Source organism: Syngnathus floridae, chromosome 21 (assembly GCF_059516105.1).
Source record: "Syngnathus floridae isolate MCC-2025c chromosome 21, RoL_Sflo_1.0, whole genome shotgun sequence".
NCBI lineage: Eukaryota > Metazoa > Chordata > Actinopteri > Syngnathiformes > Syngnathidae > Syngnathus > Syngnathus floridae.
Genome location: NC_142433.1, coordinates 5,860,378 through 5,875,000, shown reverse-complemented (window position 1 = coordinate 5,875,000; position 14,623 = coordinate 5,860,378). Strand labels below are relative to the sequence as shown.

Below are 14,623 nucleotides of genomic sequence, written 5' to 3'. Positions count from 1 at the left end.
GACAAATAACTCGTTTTCAAACCGAGTAAAAACTGGTCAAATATTTAAAAAAAACAGATATTTAAAGTGAAGACAATTTGCAATTCTAGTAATGACACACGAATTTGAGGCACAATATGATGTGGCAAGCCGTATCTGGCTCCAGGGCCTTGAGTTTGACACCTGTGATATAAAGAATACCTGTGGCTGTGAGATGAAAAACAAAAAAGTCTCTCCTATAAAAATACATTGCATCCAAACATGTTTGGGTTATATTTGTTGTATTAAAACAAGCTTAAAATTGCTCGCCGGACTGTCTTTGAGGCAATTTTTTTGTCATGGGTTAGTTCATGCTTTGCACCAGTAGGTGGCGGTAATGCTCATTGCCAACCTAAATCGAGAAGAGGCGCAGGCATGACGTAGGGTTTACGTATCATGGCACAATGTAAAGCCTATGGGTGTCTAAATAACAAACGAAGAAACAAGGATAAGCACTACTTCTGTGTGCCGAAACCTATTAATCCAGAGCGTGCATTAATCGCAAAAAGGTGGCTGAATAACGTACGTACAGGATACTCTTTGAATAGTTTCCCTTTTGGTAGTAATTCAGTGGTCTGTGAGGACCATTTTGATGCATCGTGCTATGAAGACAATTTTCAAGCAAAGCTCATGGGATACCCGGCAAAAAAGAAGCTGAAATCTGATGCAGTACCGATAATATTTCACCACCAAAAGCTAATCAGTAGGCATGGTAAAAGGTTGGAAGCACAAAAGAAGACAAAGGTATGCAATCATGACATTTTCAATGATCCATGACCCTTGTTTGTTTTTATATTTCAAATGATCTTTGAAAAGTGTTGTAGCATTTTATTTTTATCTATTATATGACGACATGCAATTCAAACGCAAAAGTCTCACATCAACTATTTAAAGTATCTCTTGCCAAAGCATAAATAAAATCATTCGTGCATGGTTACTATGGTGAATTGCTAGAATACCTATAATGTCCACTAGGGGTGTGTATTGAGTGAATGCTCTGCGTATAATTGGAGGTAAACACGCGAAGAAGCAAACGCTAGTCAAGCTAGCAACATCCATATCGAAGGATGAGCCACTATGGCTGATTGAAAGGTGCACACGCGCTTGCAAATATATTAAATGCTTTGAGTCGTCTTTTTCATGTACTACCCGAGCGTCCTGCATTGGGAGCAAATATGGAGGCAATGGAAACTGGCGACGAGCGTCAACATCCGGCCGCCGATGTCGTGCGACCTGCGGTAATAATCAAGCTCCCGCACGCCGTCTCACATGACCGATTACCCAAACGGATTCACAACACATGCATTGGAGGAATGCATTATTCTCTCTGCCTGCGCGTTGGTGTACTATAAAGTTAATAGGCGCAAAACCCGGACCCGTTTAGATTCAAAATGCTAAGCGTACACCTTGGCCAGTATGTTAGCCTTAGCTTAGCATGAGCTGAGCCAGTCGTTCCGTCCATCATGCTTGACAATAACAAAGTATTAACTGAAGGTTATTTCTGGTTAAATCTAATTCAACAGTCTTTAAATTGAAATGGGGAGCTCAAGTTGTATCTCTGTATATTGCTTTATATGTTGTAAAAAGCTGACACTATCCCTTCTGATAATCATAATGAAATTTCGTATTTTATTTTACCGGACAATGACAACGTGTGAATGCTGAGAAAAATTCTGCTATGATTCCTCTAATTGTGCTATTTGTAAATCCTTTATGACATTTTCCTGATCGCGCATACTGCAAAGGTTTCACTCAAATAAACACTTATCATTATGCTTAACAATCCAACGGTATGTTCTAAAACTCTTGCCACACCTTTTAATTAAATATTACCTGTTACATTTTGGTGTGTCTTCTTGGTGGAGTGCAGGAAACAGAAGAGTCAAGAACTGACGCTCCAGCCAATTTTGGAAGTTCCCTCCAAAACCAAATGAAAGAGAACAGGTTTGAACTTGGAGACACCGAGACCCCGCTGGTCCCTTGTCGCATGGAGGCCTTGAACGCCTCACCGTCCCACTCGGAGGATGAGACAGTGGAAGCGGGCCTGGCCAGCGAAAAAGACGAGGATGATCCGGAGGAGGACAACGAGGTCAACCCCGTTCCTACACTGGTGAAGGACTTGGACTCGGAGACTGTCAACAAAGGTGCCGGTTCAACGTCTTTCAACCTGGATGAGATGATGGACATCGGTACTGTGGATCAGCAGGAACAGGAAGCTCAGATGTGCACAGAATTTAACAATGACAGCACAGGTGTGAACATTATTTGTGTTGCATATCTGTATTTTAGGACCATTGTACAGCCTATCATTTTTGTAATCTTCAGGGTTGGAGGAAGAGGAGGCACGGAGTGAGCCGAACGTTGACCTAAAACCCACTACCGACGTGAAAGTGGATGAAGGAGAGGCGCTGGAGAAAATGGAGGGGGAGGACAAGGTGGAGGGGAAAAAAGAGGAGGAGGTGAAAGAGGAGTTAGAAGAGGGGAATGAGGTGGAAGAGAGGGAGGTGGAGGAGCAGGAGACGGAGGAGGTGGAAAAGAAGCAGGGGGAGGAGGAGAAGGATGTGGAGGTGAACGAGAAGGAGATGGAGGTAAAAATGAAGCAGTTGGAGAAGGAGGAGGAAGATGAAGTGGAGGAGGAGAATGAGAAGGACTTTGTGGTGGAAGAGGTGAAAAGGGAAGAGGTGGAGGAGGAAGATGTGCCTTTCTATGCCACTCGCTCCAGAAGCAGAGCAGTAACATGTAAGCCACACACCAGTTTGCCATGATGCATAATGTAATAGAGTGTAAGAGGATGTGGATTTGTTTTTTTCATCCCAGTAGTTCATTCCATTGAGAATCTTTCTTTTTCTCGTATCAGCGCCAGCGTCCGACATGACCAATGGGATGAAAGTGATCAAGCTCGCCGCATCCAGTTCCTCTTCATCATCTTCACCGCCTCCCATCAAAATCAAAGACGAGCCCGAGGACGAGGAGTACGAGCTGGCTTTCGTGTCCGGGACGTCCACTGTGAAGGATGAACCCGTTGTTGCCAAGGCAAGTTGTTCTTCTCCATATCCCAACCTAATATTTAGTTTGTATTGGCCGCTTGAATGTCTTTGCCATCGTGTACATTAGGTGGAGGACTTGCAGATCGACTCCGTGTACTCCGAGAATCCGGACGGCAACACTCGGAGGCAGCGAGGTCGGCCGTCGTCGTCCACGGCGACTTTGAACATGAGGTGCGCGCACTGCCAGAAAGGGCTGGTCAAAGGTCAGACGGCCTACCAGCGCAAAGGCTCGCCGGCGCTCTTCTGCTCCACCCTCTGCCTCACCTCCTCGCTCAGCTCGTCCAAAACCGTCAAGAACTGCCACCGCTGCCAAAAGTGAGCGCGAGTATCAGATGGGCCTGCCGATTGATTGCTTGTTCAACTATTTTTGACCACTGTTTGCCTTTGTCCGCCAGGCGCATAACCCGCCCTCAGGAAATTATCCTGGCTCCGGACGTGGACGGCGTGACGAGGGGTTTTTGCAGCGAGGCGTGCCTGAGTCTCAACAAAAGCGTCGACGGCAAGCCGTTCGCTTCTCCTGACGCCAAGGTGCAGTCGGTGTGCAGCATTTGCTCCAAGTACACCATCGTAAGTCAAGAATGATGCCTTCAAGAATGTCTGGCCAGAAATGTATTTGTAACCCAAAATGATTGTGTCTCAAAGTATCTTGCCCTATTGAAATGAATAGAAATGCCCTTAATCCGTTCCAGCCTCCCATGAAAAATGACGCAAAGATTTTGTCCTTTTTTTTTTTTTTTTTTTTTTGTATAACCAGAACAAGCACGAAGTCGTCCTGAGCGGCACGGTCCACAAGATGTGCAGCGACTCGTGCTTTAAGCTCTTCCGAACCGCCAACCGGTTGACCATGGCGGGCTGTGCCAACTGCGGCGCGACCTGCCACGTTGGGCCCATGCTACTCAAGATGGAGGGCAGCAGCAAGACGCTGTGCAACCTCGACTGTCTTATCAAGTACAAAAAGGTACACGGCAAGCTTAAATACTGGAAAAATGTTGAATGTATTCAAATGTATTCTTTTTTTCTTGTGTGGTTTAAGAAAGTGAAGATGACTCTGCCGTGCACCATGTGTCGCGCCTCGCGGCAAATCTCTGACATGGTCCACAACAAAAGCGCCACCGACGACTCTGTGAGCCTCTTTTGCAGCAGCAGTTGCGTCATGGCCTTCGTCGTCCAGAATGTCAGCTCCTCAGGTACCAGATGGAGATTTTTGTCAATGATTCAGTACAGCTCTGGATTTGCATTGTTTCCTGCCCCGCAGGCACGCAACTGAACTGCGAAAACTGCGGCAAGAACGCTCTGCCGGCGTATCACCTGGCCATGTCCGACACCACCATCAGAAACTTCTGCACGCTGCCGTGCGTCCTGACTTTTCAGGTAGCGACGGTGCACGTAATTCTCGTGGCGGTATTTGGTGTGACTGGCTCTGATGTGCTGTTCCAGGAAAAGTTCAAGAAGAAACAGAAGGAGATGAGCGTTTACCCAAAGTTGACGGTGGCCTCCAGTCACGAGGCCAACACCACACCGCCGGCGCAAGCCGCCTTGTCCTCGCTCGACTGCGCCGAGTGCACCCGTCGCATGACGTCCAAACCTGACGTCATCCACGTCAAGGTGCCGAGACACTCAGTGACGGGATGAGAGAAATCCTTTTGGAATTTTCTGATCTCCCGTTTTTCCTTCCGTATGCAGGACAAAGCGGTGTTTGTGTGTGGCTCAAGCTGCGCCCTGCAGTACAAAACCAGAAAAAACCTGAGCGCCAAATGCGAGTACTGCAAGATCTACAAGATCAACCGAGAGGTCAAGCGCATCGACGGCAAGGACTGCTACTTCTGCAGCCCCGGTGAGTCGCCGAGCCCGCGCGCGCAACGCCCCGCCCCTCCCGACACCCTTTTCACGTCGATGGCCGCTCTGGGGCAGGCTGCTGGCTGTTGTACGAGATCGACCTGGACGCGCGCTGGGGCAGGCACTGCAAGTCCTGCTCGTACTGCCAGTGCATCTCCAGGAAGCTGGAGAAGGCGCTCTACGGCGAATCCAGCGAGGAGTTCTGCTCCGAGGAGTGCAGGTCTAATTACACCATGCTCTTCTGTCATGTAAGTCACACACCCTCCGAAAAAAGAATGAAATGTTCAAAGCATTTACATATGCAGCTGTCATTTGATTTAGTGTCCATATGTGTCTATGTAGCGTGTCTAACGGAGCCCTCTGCCGCCTGCCAGGTTGCAAAGTGCTCCTTGTGTGACCGCAAAGGGAAACTGAAGCACAGTCTTTTCGTGCTGGGGGAGGTGCGCAACTTCTGCGACCTGCCGTGCCTCTTCCAGTTCTGCAACGCGCTGGTCAAGACGCAGGGCGACGTCTTCCCGTCAGGTGGGCCGTCAGCACCGTGTGGCGCGGTAACACGCTCGCCAGCATGCCTTGAAGGCCGCCTCTTTTGTGCTTGCAGAATCGCCCGTCATCGCCAACGTGATCTCGCTTGCGGGTCAAGACCAGGAGAGCGAGAACATACTGGCCAATCAAAGTACACAGCACAAATCATAGTGATAGGACACGCTTGGAAAACTGATTTGAAACTGTTCTTTTTTTTTTTTTTTTGTCAAGAAGTGGGGGACGACCAAGTCAGTCTGAGGAAACAAAAAGAGGACTCTCTCACTCCCACAGGTCCTCGAACAAGAGGTCAAGTTATTTCGTACTGCCAGTTGGAGGTTACTATAAAATTGACACACGGGGGGGGGAGGTCAATGCTAACAAACGACCAAATTTGACATGCTAACGAGAATTCAAGCAGTATATTTTCACTTGCAGATGAAGTTTAAGTTGAATTAAAGCAAGAAACATTTTGATTCTCAACATTTGTTTTTTCTTTCTGTCCATAGGTGCCGACTCACAAACAACAGACCCCGATTTGGTAAACAGCCAGTTGGAGCTTGTGAATAAAAATAGGTCACCATAGAGAGTTATATTTTCTCCTCTCTCGCCAGATCATTATCAGTGACAGTCCAGAGAGGAAGAAGCCGTCTCGCTTCACCCCCAAGTCCACTTCGACCAGCACGTCGAAAAGCATGAAGAACAAAGCTCTGCTGTGTAAGCCGCTGGTGCAGAACAAGGGCGTTTCGTGTCGGACGGAGATGGTGGACGTTGAGGCGCAGACAGGTACGCTCACAGTCACTGCAGCCCCTGGTACGTCTCAATCCAAATAATATCGACGATGCAAACCTTAAGAGATTTCTTCTCTTCTAGATGGGTCCACCCCAAAGATCATGGTCCTCCCCGTTCCTGTGCCGGTGTACGTCCCCGTGCCCATGAGCATGTACAGCCAGTGTACCCCCAATCCCGTGGGCGTGCCTCTGCCTGTACGTAAACACCTCAAAGCTCAACATGCATCTTCTTGCCTTCCACGCGTCACCCACTCCACATGTGCCGCAGCTTCCCGTGCCCGTGCTGCTGCCCGTCAGCACGGACAATGCCGACCGCATCGTGGAGACGATCAAGAAAATCAAAGAAAAGTTCCCGAAGGACCCTTTCGAGGCCGAGCTGGTTCTTATGGCCGAGATGGTGTCTGAGACCAACGGGGGCGACAAAGAAGGGGAGACGCGGCCGGGAGCTGCTGCTGCTGCTGCTGCTGCTGGAGGTAGGAGATGTTTGGTCTTCTGTTTGCTCCATTACTCGTGAGCTATTCTTAGAACAGATTTGTGGGCTACTCATGTCGTATCCGTGGGCGCCCTTTATTATTTCTTTTTTTCCTGTACAGATGGGATAAGCACCTGCAATGATGACTTGAACACAGATGACCTTGCCAGCCTGCTGAACAGCTTGAACGAGCAGCGCGTTCCGCCTCCCATGGACGTCGAAGCCGACTTCCCCATCGGTGAGGCATGCGATCCGACGGCGACTCGGTTGTCCCGAGGCTCGCTTGCAACAATGTGACGTGTCCTTCGCTCCCTCCTTAGAGACCCTGGAGAGGATGGCCACGCTGCGAGAGTTGTCCACTCCGCCAGCTAGCCCCACACCCACCGGCTCGCGGAAACGTCAGTCGTCTCGGAAGTCCAAAGAGACAAGGGTAAGCGTTGCATGCAGTGCATTGCGAAAGTCTACCCACCCCTGTTTAAATGTCCGGTTTTTATCACACCCAAAAAACAAGACAATGATAAACTATATTCGTATCGCAAATGATTTATCTGTCCGCGTTAGGGTCGTAAAAGGTCAAACAAGGGCACCGAGGTGTCTGACAAAAAAGGATCTGTCGGAAAAAGCTCTGTCCCCAAAGTCCCAAAGCTTAAGACCGAGTACGGCGTGGACGCTTGGAAGCGATGGATACGCTGGCGAGACACTCAGCCCGATGTGGAGACGCCATGTATCGGAAGTGAGTCAGAAGCTGGACGATTGATTTGTTGTTTGAAAATGATCTCAATTTTTTTATTTTTTTCCCTTCTTCATGGTGACCAGTGCGCCCCCTGCTACCAAAAGAAGACCTCCTTCGTTGCACCTCGGCCGAACTGAGCTACGGCTTGTGCCGCTTCATCGCCGAGGTAAAGAGGCCGTCCGGCGAGCAGTACTCGGTCGACAGCCTCTTCTACCTCTGCCTCGGCATCCAGCAGGCAAGGCCGGCTCACTCCCCGCTCTGTCTGCGTTGCGACTCAAGATTCCCCGCTCCTCACTCGCTCACTTCCGTTGTCCGTCCCCTCTCAGCACCTATTTGACAACGGCCGTGTGGAGAACATTTTCACCGACAGCTTCTACTGCAAGTTCTCCACGGAGTTCACCAACATGCTGCGATGCTTCCAACCGACCATCACCACCAGCGGTGAGTCAGCGACAAGTTTCGGACTTCAAATCCTTCCCGTTCCTTACGTACGTACGTTGTCTTCCTAGGTTACGTCCACTCGCGTGTGGAGGAGGAATTCCTGTGGGACTGCAAACAGCTAGGCGTCTTCTCACCCATCGTGCTGCTCAACACGCTGCTCTACTTCTTCTGCAAGAACTTTGGCTTCACCACGGTGGAGCAGCATCGCCAACTTTCCTTCGCCCACGTCATGCGCTGCACCAAGACCTCCCAGGGAAACGTCAAGACCACTTTCCTGCGCTTCTACCCGCCCATCGTGCCCGTAGACGGTGAGACATATCCTTATGTGCTTGAAAGCGAATCATGATCAATAACCTGCGCCATCTTCAGATATTGATGGCGTTCCAGCAAAGAGGCGCAGGGAGGAGGAAGAGGAGGTGAAAGAGGAGAAAATCCTGGAGATGAAGGAGAACACAGACAATCCTCTGCGCTGTCCTGTGCGACTTTACGAATTCTACCTTTCAAAATGGTGAGGGGCGGGTTCTTTTGTCCAAAGGAAGCCATTGTTTTTTGTCACCAAATCTTAACCATTATCCATATTTTGGAAATCCAAAAATGTTTAAATGTGAAATGTTGTATTTCCACTTAGCTCGGAGACTGTCAAGCAGCGCACCGACGTGTTCTACCTGCTGCCCGAGCGCTGCTGCGTCCCCAACAGCCCGCTGTGGTTCTCGGCCACGCCACTAGACGAGGACACCAAGGAGGCCATGCTGACTCGGATTCTCACCGTGCGCCAGCTGCATTTGGCCACCGGGGAGTGGCCGCTCGCTCCCGAAGGCGGCATGGAAGGAGGCGCAGGCGGCGATGACGACGACGAGTGGCCGTGACGAGCCTGTGAACTCTAAAGTGTCTTGAAGGCGGTGCCACGTTTAGATCAGGACCAGACTTTGTGTGACACTACAGACAACAAAACTGACCTTCTAAAAACTTGTTTGAGTGGAAGGAGACACAGTTGGAATTCCATGACAAGCAATTTCTTTTTTTAATCCTTTTTTTTTTATTTGGGAATGTATACGATAATCCGATTTTGTTTTGTTTTGAAAGGTCCGATCCACGTCAATGGAGGTTACACTCTTTTTCTACCGTTAACTCCTCCTTCCCTAATGTTGATCAGTGTTTACCAACCTTTATTGGTTCAAGTCACACGGTTTCAGTTTGAAAATCTCATCATCATACTAAAATGTCACAAAGTATTCACACTGAAATAACAATGTCATCTTAATGTACCCACAAATTGGCCTGTTAGTTGAGGGCAAATCTATTATTCTGTTGTTTGAATGACTGAACACTAGGTTATTTGTTAGTTCTTATTTTTTTGTGGTTGGGAATCACCAGAGTAGACGCTGTTAATTTGGTGTAGTTTTAGAACATACGAAACAATCTTGCCGAGTGAAACTACTTGAACGCATAAGAGTTGCGATTCAAAGCACCTTTTAAGAGAAAACATGATGGCAGCCTTCCCCAAATTTTAGCTATGTACAAAATAAAAACTTATATCCGTTCATGTATGCCAAGACACACATTTTGTATTGATTTTTTTTAAATAAATAAAACTGCGAATGTTGAAAATTGGGATTAAATTATTTTTTGTTTTTCTTTTTGAGTATCAACATGCCTTGGGGCTGTTTCAGAAAAAACACAAGATCCACATCTCCTACAGGTAAGATTATTTTTAATTGCAAGTTAAATGTGAATGATTAAATCTGATAATTGGAAAATGAATATTTCATAAATAAATCTGTTTCACCTGAGTATGGCTACTTTTCGCTCTATATACATTGGATGTCTTTAAGTGGACTTTTTACATTAAAGTGGGTGTCAAGCCCAAATTTTTCTTTTTGAATACATTCTATGCATCCCCACTAGTCTGAAGATATTACTCTGATTAATATTGTGTTGCCGGAATAAGAATTAAATTCATGTTTCCAGCAATCGAAGAGCACTGCTCCCTGCTGGTGACAAAAAATAACAAACTCAACTTTTTGGGGGGTTAGGCTACATGCGTCAAGGTCACCAACAGAAATTCTGAATTAATAAGGAGACAAATGTAGTCAGAAATAAGTGCAGCTCTGCCGTCCCCTCTGCGCTGCCGTTTCACAGATGTACTTGTGCTTGGCGTCGCAGGCTTTGTCGAACCAGCACCGGAGGTCGTGAGCCCCGTCCTTCTCGCCCATGCGGACGCAGTCCTCGCCTACTTTGCCGTCTTCCCCCAACCAGTTGTCAGGCTCTCCTCGTCCCCAGAAAGTCAAGCTGAGTAAAATGCGCACACAAATGATCAAATGATCAAAACCTTATAAACAATTTCAAACTTCCTACCTCACATTCAGAGGCGAGCCATCCGCCCACAACCATTGACCTTCCCGACTGGAGTCAGTCAGGCCAATCCAGAACTTGTCCTCCTGAAAGGCCATTTTGTCCCTAAGTCTTCTCTCCAAGAATCTCTAAGACAAAGAGCACGTTTCATAACATCTGCTGGTCCGACGCGGTGTGTAACCACAAGATGGCGGCTGTTGCACCTGCTCGTCGAGGCTGTCAATTTTCACCAGGTGACTGTTTAGATACCCGCATAACCTTTTGCTCTCTTCCCAGGTTGAATTTGTGATTGAGAACTTGTAGCAGCTTTCGCCGTAAAGCTCCCAACCATAGTCACATTTCCAGCAGACGCCATCTTGGATCACACAAAACTATTTGGTTAGCTCAAAATGCTAACATTTTGCCAGTAACATGAGGGTTAAAACTCACTTGGCCTTTCTGACCAACTGGCTTTCAACGCCTCGTGCTCACCCTTCAGATTTTGGAGTTTTTTTGTGGTCTGAACATTCTGGTAAGCTGTAAAAAATGAGGCGACAATGATGAATTGGTCCCTAATACGCTAAATTGCTAAATAAAACAACTCACAGAGGTAACAAAGAGCGACAAGCGCCAGAACCAGCAGAACAGACAATGCTGCTAAGGCAACTCGTTCCAAAGTTAACCTTGCCGGCTTGGCACCTGTGTCTGGATACAAAAAAAACGCACATACATTTTAAAAAATATATATATATTCTGCTGCTATCATTTTTTCAAATCAATTTCAAAATGTTTTTGTTAAACTTGCCTATATTTTTAACAGGAAAAACAACAAATGTTTTCGTCACAGATCATTGATTGTTCCTCTTTTTGTCACAGGAGTCTTGGCACCGACTGTGTTGTCCATTTTATTCATTTGATATCATTTGATATTAATTTTGTTTATAAAAACGGAAAATGGAAACGATTAGAGGTGGTCACTGACCTCGCTGTGATTTTGACTGTGTTTTTGCCACCTTGACCGAGGCATAGTGTGATTCAGGTGCTGAGGAGGCTCCATCTGTTCAGCCAAATTCAAGTTGAACAAAAAACAATTAAGAAATAATCAACAAGAGTTGTACTTATTTTTGGACACTCACCCCTGCCACCATTTCTCTGAGAATTGTCGAAAACCAAGTCAGAGTAGAGAACGTCAGCCTCTGGCATTTTAGCACTGACAAGAAAGAACCAAGATTTTGACTTCCTCTTTCGGACTTAAGTGAGGAAGGAATGCATTCATCATCAAAATCGGATATTTTGTTATTGACTGCGTCGCACTTCCTTTTTTGTGCCAATAGGATCCTTAAGTGGAGCAGAATTGCTCGCAACAGGCAGGCATGGTGGACAGGTGCTAGAAAACTGAGAAAAGCAAACAGTCACGGGACAAAAAACACAAGAACTTCGGTAGGCAAGAAGAGTCTAGTTTTCTAAATGAGTGACAATCCACACCATAGATTTTAAAAAGCGCACTGATATTTTTATTGATATTGACACAGTATGTAAAAAATACTTTGGCAATTACGCTACTAAGCTTTATACATTATTTCGCAATTAATTACTAAGTACTTAGCTCATTTAATTGTTGCCCCCAAATGCTATAAAACTAATAGTAAATAAGAAGAAAATAGGTCTTTAGAATGAATTTGAGTTTTCGATTTAAATAAAGACTTGGGGGCTCTCACCAACGTCATCTCATCTCCATCCAATCATCACCTGCGACATTGAACAGCCGACACTGACCACCAATCAGACACGTTTATTTATCTAGGAGGGTGGTGTCTTCCTGCTTTTCAGCCAATAGAAAGCCAATGCGTCCTTTTCTCTGCCCACTTGGCTAAGCTGTCAGCTGAAGAACGACGTGTGCCGGACTTGGGGCAAAGTTTGTCTTTTGGTCGCCTGCCACCTTACGCCCATGGCTCCCAGCACACAGCTCAAAGAGGCGATGGCCGAGGTGCATGAGGGCATCCGGGCCATCCTGCTCGGGCCGCCCGGTGCCGGCAAAGGGACCCAGGTGAGCAGACGTTAGCAGCTAGCGTTAGCTCGTTGCAGCTAACTTGGACGCATGGTGGTTGCAGGACTTTAGCAGTCGGCTAATGCTATTTGTTTTTGAATGCCTTCATTTAGTTTTTCACTCAGCCAGCGGTTTTGTTCTCTTCCTTCCATTTGATGTGGATTTTATTGCCGAAGGTTTGCACACTGCTCAGTTAAGGAATGTAAGGAATGTCCTATTTTTGGGGGGAGGGGGGCAAACTTTGAGTTGCCCAACTTTAGTAAGTATGATGCAGTATTAAAGTAGGGTATTAAGTGTTAGGGTCTGTTTTTTGTGTGACACCCTAAGGCCCACTCACACCTGCACACCTGGCGATTGACCCCTCACCTCCAATTCGCAGGCCTCTCGACTAGCCGATCGCTACTGTGTCTGTCACCTTTCCACTGGGGACATGCTGAGGGCCATGGTGGCGTCGGGCTCGGAGCTGGGCAAGAAGCTCAAGCAGACGATGGATGCCGGCAAGCTGGTGAGCGCAGTTTGCATGTCTCCTGTGACTTCCCGAGTTTCCTGTCAAGCGCGAGCCATTTCCTGTGGTTCAGGTGAGCGACGAGATGGTCGTGGAGCTCATCGAGAACAACCTGGATACTCCTCGCTGCAAGAAAGGCTTCCTATTGGACGGATTCCCCCGCACAGTCAAGCAAGCCGAGCTTGTACGTTTTGATGGGTCGGCGTTGGGCGTTAGCCTTCCCTTGACTAACCCGCATTGGTCCCTTTTCAGCTGGACGAGCTGCTGGACAAGCGACAAGAGCGGCTGGACTCGGTCGTGGAGTTTTCTGTTGATGATTCGCTGCTGGTGCGCAGGATCTGCGGCAGGTAGTTGTTTGCCACTGCTCACTGGACAGATTCTTGTCTGCACGAAGGAGTGCTATGTGATTGGAGCGTGTTGCTGATGATGTCATTTCCGTCCCGGCAGACTGATACATCAGCCCAGCGGCCGCTCTTACCACGAAGAATTCAACCCACCCAAAGAGGCCATGAAAGACGACGTGAGGACAATCTGAATCTCCTACAGGCCTAATCTTATTGAAACGGAGTAGAAATTTAATCGTGGCTACTTTTTCAGGTGACCGGCGAGCCCTTGATCCGCCGCAGCGACGACAACGAGACGACACTGCGCTCTCGCCTGGATGCGTACCATCGCCAGACGGCGCCCCTAGTCAAGTACTACAGTGCCAGGGGTATCCATGCCCCCGTGGACGCTGCCAAGAGCCCTGACGTGGTCTTTGCCTCCATCGTAGCCGCGTTCACCGTCGCCACCCAGGCCACCCCGGCCCGCGCCTGTAAACACCGCCTCTTCTTACTTTCTCGCAGCAGTAATGACGTCAATTGCGAGCACGAGTTTAAATGTTATCAGCTGTGAGTTAGTCTGTTCGCAAGTATCGAGAAAACAACCTATTTTTGTCTTAGTGTCCAGGGAAAAGTCAGGAAATGCCCCTTTTTTTTTTTGTTTTGTTGATGACTCAACAAAATGTTTAAAATCCGCATTCCTGCAGCACCTCTGCGGGCTTCTTACATCACTGTGCTCCGATACTAAAACAATTAGGTTTCCTTTGAGGAAATGTTTGGCTTTTACCGTTTCTTCCAGTTTTTCCTTGACCTCCCGATTCTGTGGCGTTTTGAGTCCGGCTGGTCCTTTCACCTGTTTCCTACGTACTCCGGGAAAAAAGCAAAACAATAGCAGATGTTTGTGGCAACCCCAGCGGGAATGTTTCAAGCTTTAATCGAGCTCAGATGGCCACTTTGATTGCTAATTTCCCCCCAAAATATGAGCTCATGTCTAAGTCACTTCCCAGAATGTGATGACTGGCTTTTAAGTTGGCTCTTAAAACAAACACACCCTTCTTATTTGTTTTTCTTTCTTTTTCTTTTCCTCAGCTGCTTGAGTCCTGGGGATGCTCTTACACCAAGGACTGGAGGAATGCTGCAACAGACAGATGTGATGGTTGCTTATTTGGCTGGATGAAAGTGAAGTCCTCACAATGACGGTGCTTTGATGGCGTGCTTCAAATCTCGGCGGATTCCAAGCGGGCGAGCGTGTCATTGATCATTCCTTCTGCTTGGTCTTCCAATAAACCTCAGCTTTTTTCTAGCAATGTTACATTTTTTCCTTTTTGTCTATTTACTCTCACATTGACTGTAGAAATAAAGCATTTCAATTGTCACGTGATAGAGAATTTTAATTTGAAAAAATCCAAATTGACATTATTATCCTCACATACCTCCATCGGCGTTGAGAAAAGGAGTGTGTACGTGAGGAATAAATCGACGCTTGTGTCAACATGCGCCAAAAACGCGCACTGTCGCGGGGGGCGTGGCTTAGGTTTGACGTCATCGATCGGGGCTTTCCTC

General features: G+C 47.4%; 3 protein-coding genes across 7 annotated transcripts; 2 read left to right on the top strand and 1 right to left on the bottom strand.

Annotated features, from left to right (window-relative positions):
• Nucleotides 1-496: 496 nt before the first annotated feature.
• On the top strand, nt 497-9,465 carry zmym4.1 (zinc finger MYM-type containing 4, tandem duplicate 1). Of its 4 annotated transcripts, none has more exons than XM_088364774.1 (28): nt 497-762; nt 1,173-1,256; nt 1,889-2,270; nt 2,344-2,757; nt 2,876-3,051; nt 3,133-3,380; nt 3,461-3,632; nt 3,820-4,023; nt 4,099-4,252; nt 4,321-4,436; nt 4,503-4,670; nt 4,749-4,899; nt 4,977-5,149; nt 5,276-5,423; nt 5,500-5,574; nt 5,658-5,729; nt 5,930-5,961; nt 6,035-6,206; nt 6,294-6,406; nt 6,480-6,684; nt 6,805-6,921; nt 7,004-7,113; nt 7,245-7,416; nt 7,500-7,651; nt 7,743-7,857; nt 7,926-8,165; nt 8,227-8,365; nt 8,486-9,465. In XM_088364774.1, exons 1-28 carry the CDS (start codon nt 649-651, stop codon nt 8,721-8,723), a joined length of 4,656 nt encoding a protein of 1,551 aa, XP_088220900.1. In that variant the 5' UTR covers nt 497-648; the 3' UTR covers nt 8,724-9,465. The 4 variants fall into 4 exon arrangements, with proteins under 4 accessions (XP_088220900.1, XP_088220899.1, XP_088220901.1 ...); XM_088364773.1 differs by having other exon boundaries at nt 5,655-5,729; XM_088364775.1 differs by lacking the exon at nt 1,173-1,256 and having other exon boundaries at nt 5,655-5,729.
• An 86-nt stretch (nt 9,466-9,551) lies between these two features.
• On the bottom strand, nt 9,552-11,592 carry illr4 (immune-related, lectin-like receptor 4). 2 transcript variants are annotated; one of them, XM_088364780.1, is made up of 7 exons: nt 11,325-11,592; nt 11,171-11,245; nt 10,795-10,893; nt 10,681-10,725; nt 10,413-10,564; nt 10,213-10,337; nt 9,552-10,146 (listed from the first exon to the last, which is right to left on the bottom strand). In XM_088364780.1, exons 1-7 carry the CDS (start codon nt 11,389-11,391, stop codon nt 9,948-9,950), a joined length of 762 nt encoding a protein of 253 aa, XP_088220906.1. In that variant the 5' UTR covers nt 11,392-11,592; the 3' UTR covers nt 9,552-9,947. The 2 variants fall into 2 exon arrangements, with proteins under 2 accessions (XP_088220906.1, XP_088220905.1); XM_088364779.1 differs by having other exon boundaries at nt 10,639-10,725; nt 11,325-11,586.
• Nucleotides 11,593-12,037: 445 nt separating this feature from the next.
• ak2 (adenylate kinase 2) lies at nt 12,038-14,372 on the top strand. Its single transcript, XM_088364781.1, has 7 exons — nt 12,038-12,235; nt 12,615-12,740; nt 12,814-12,924; nt 12,993-13,087; nt 13,188-13,260; nt 13,338-13,554; nt 14,150-14,372. The coding sequence occupies exons 1-7, from the start codon at nt 12,137-12,139 to the stop codon at nt 14,155-14,157; spliced, it is 729 nt and encodes a 242-aa protein (XP_088220907.1). The 5' UTR covers nt 12,038-12,136; the 3' UTR covers nt 14,158-14,372.
• Nucleotides 14,373-14,623: the final 251 nt, after the last annotated feature.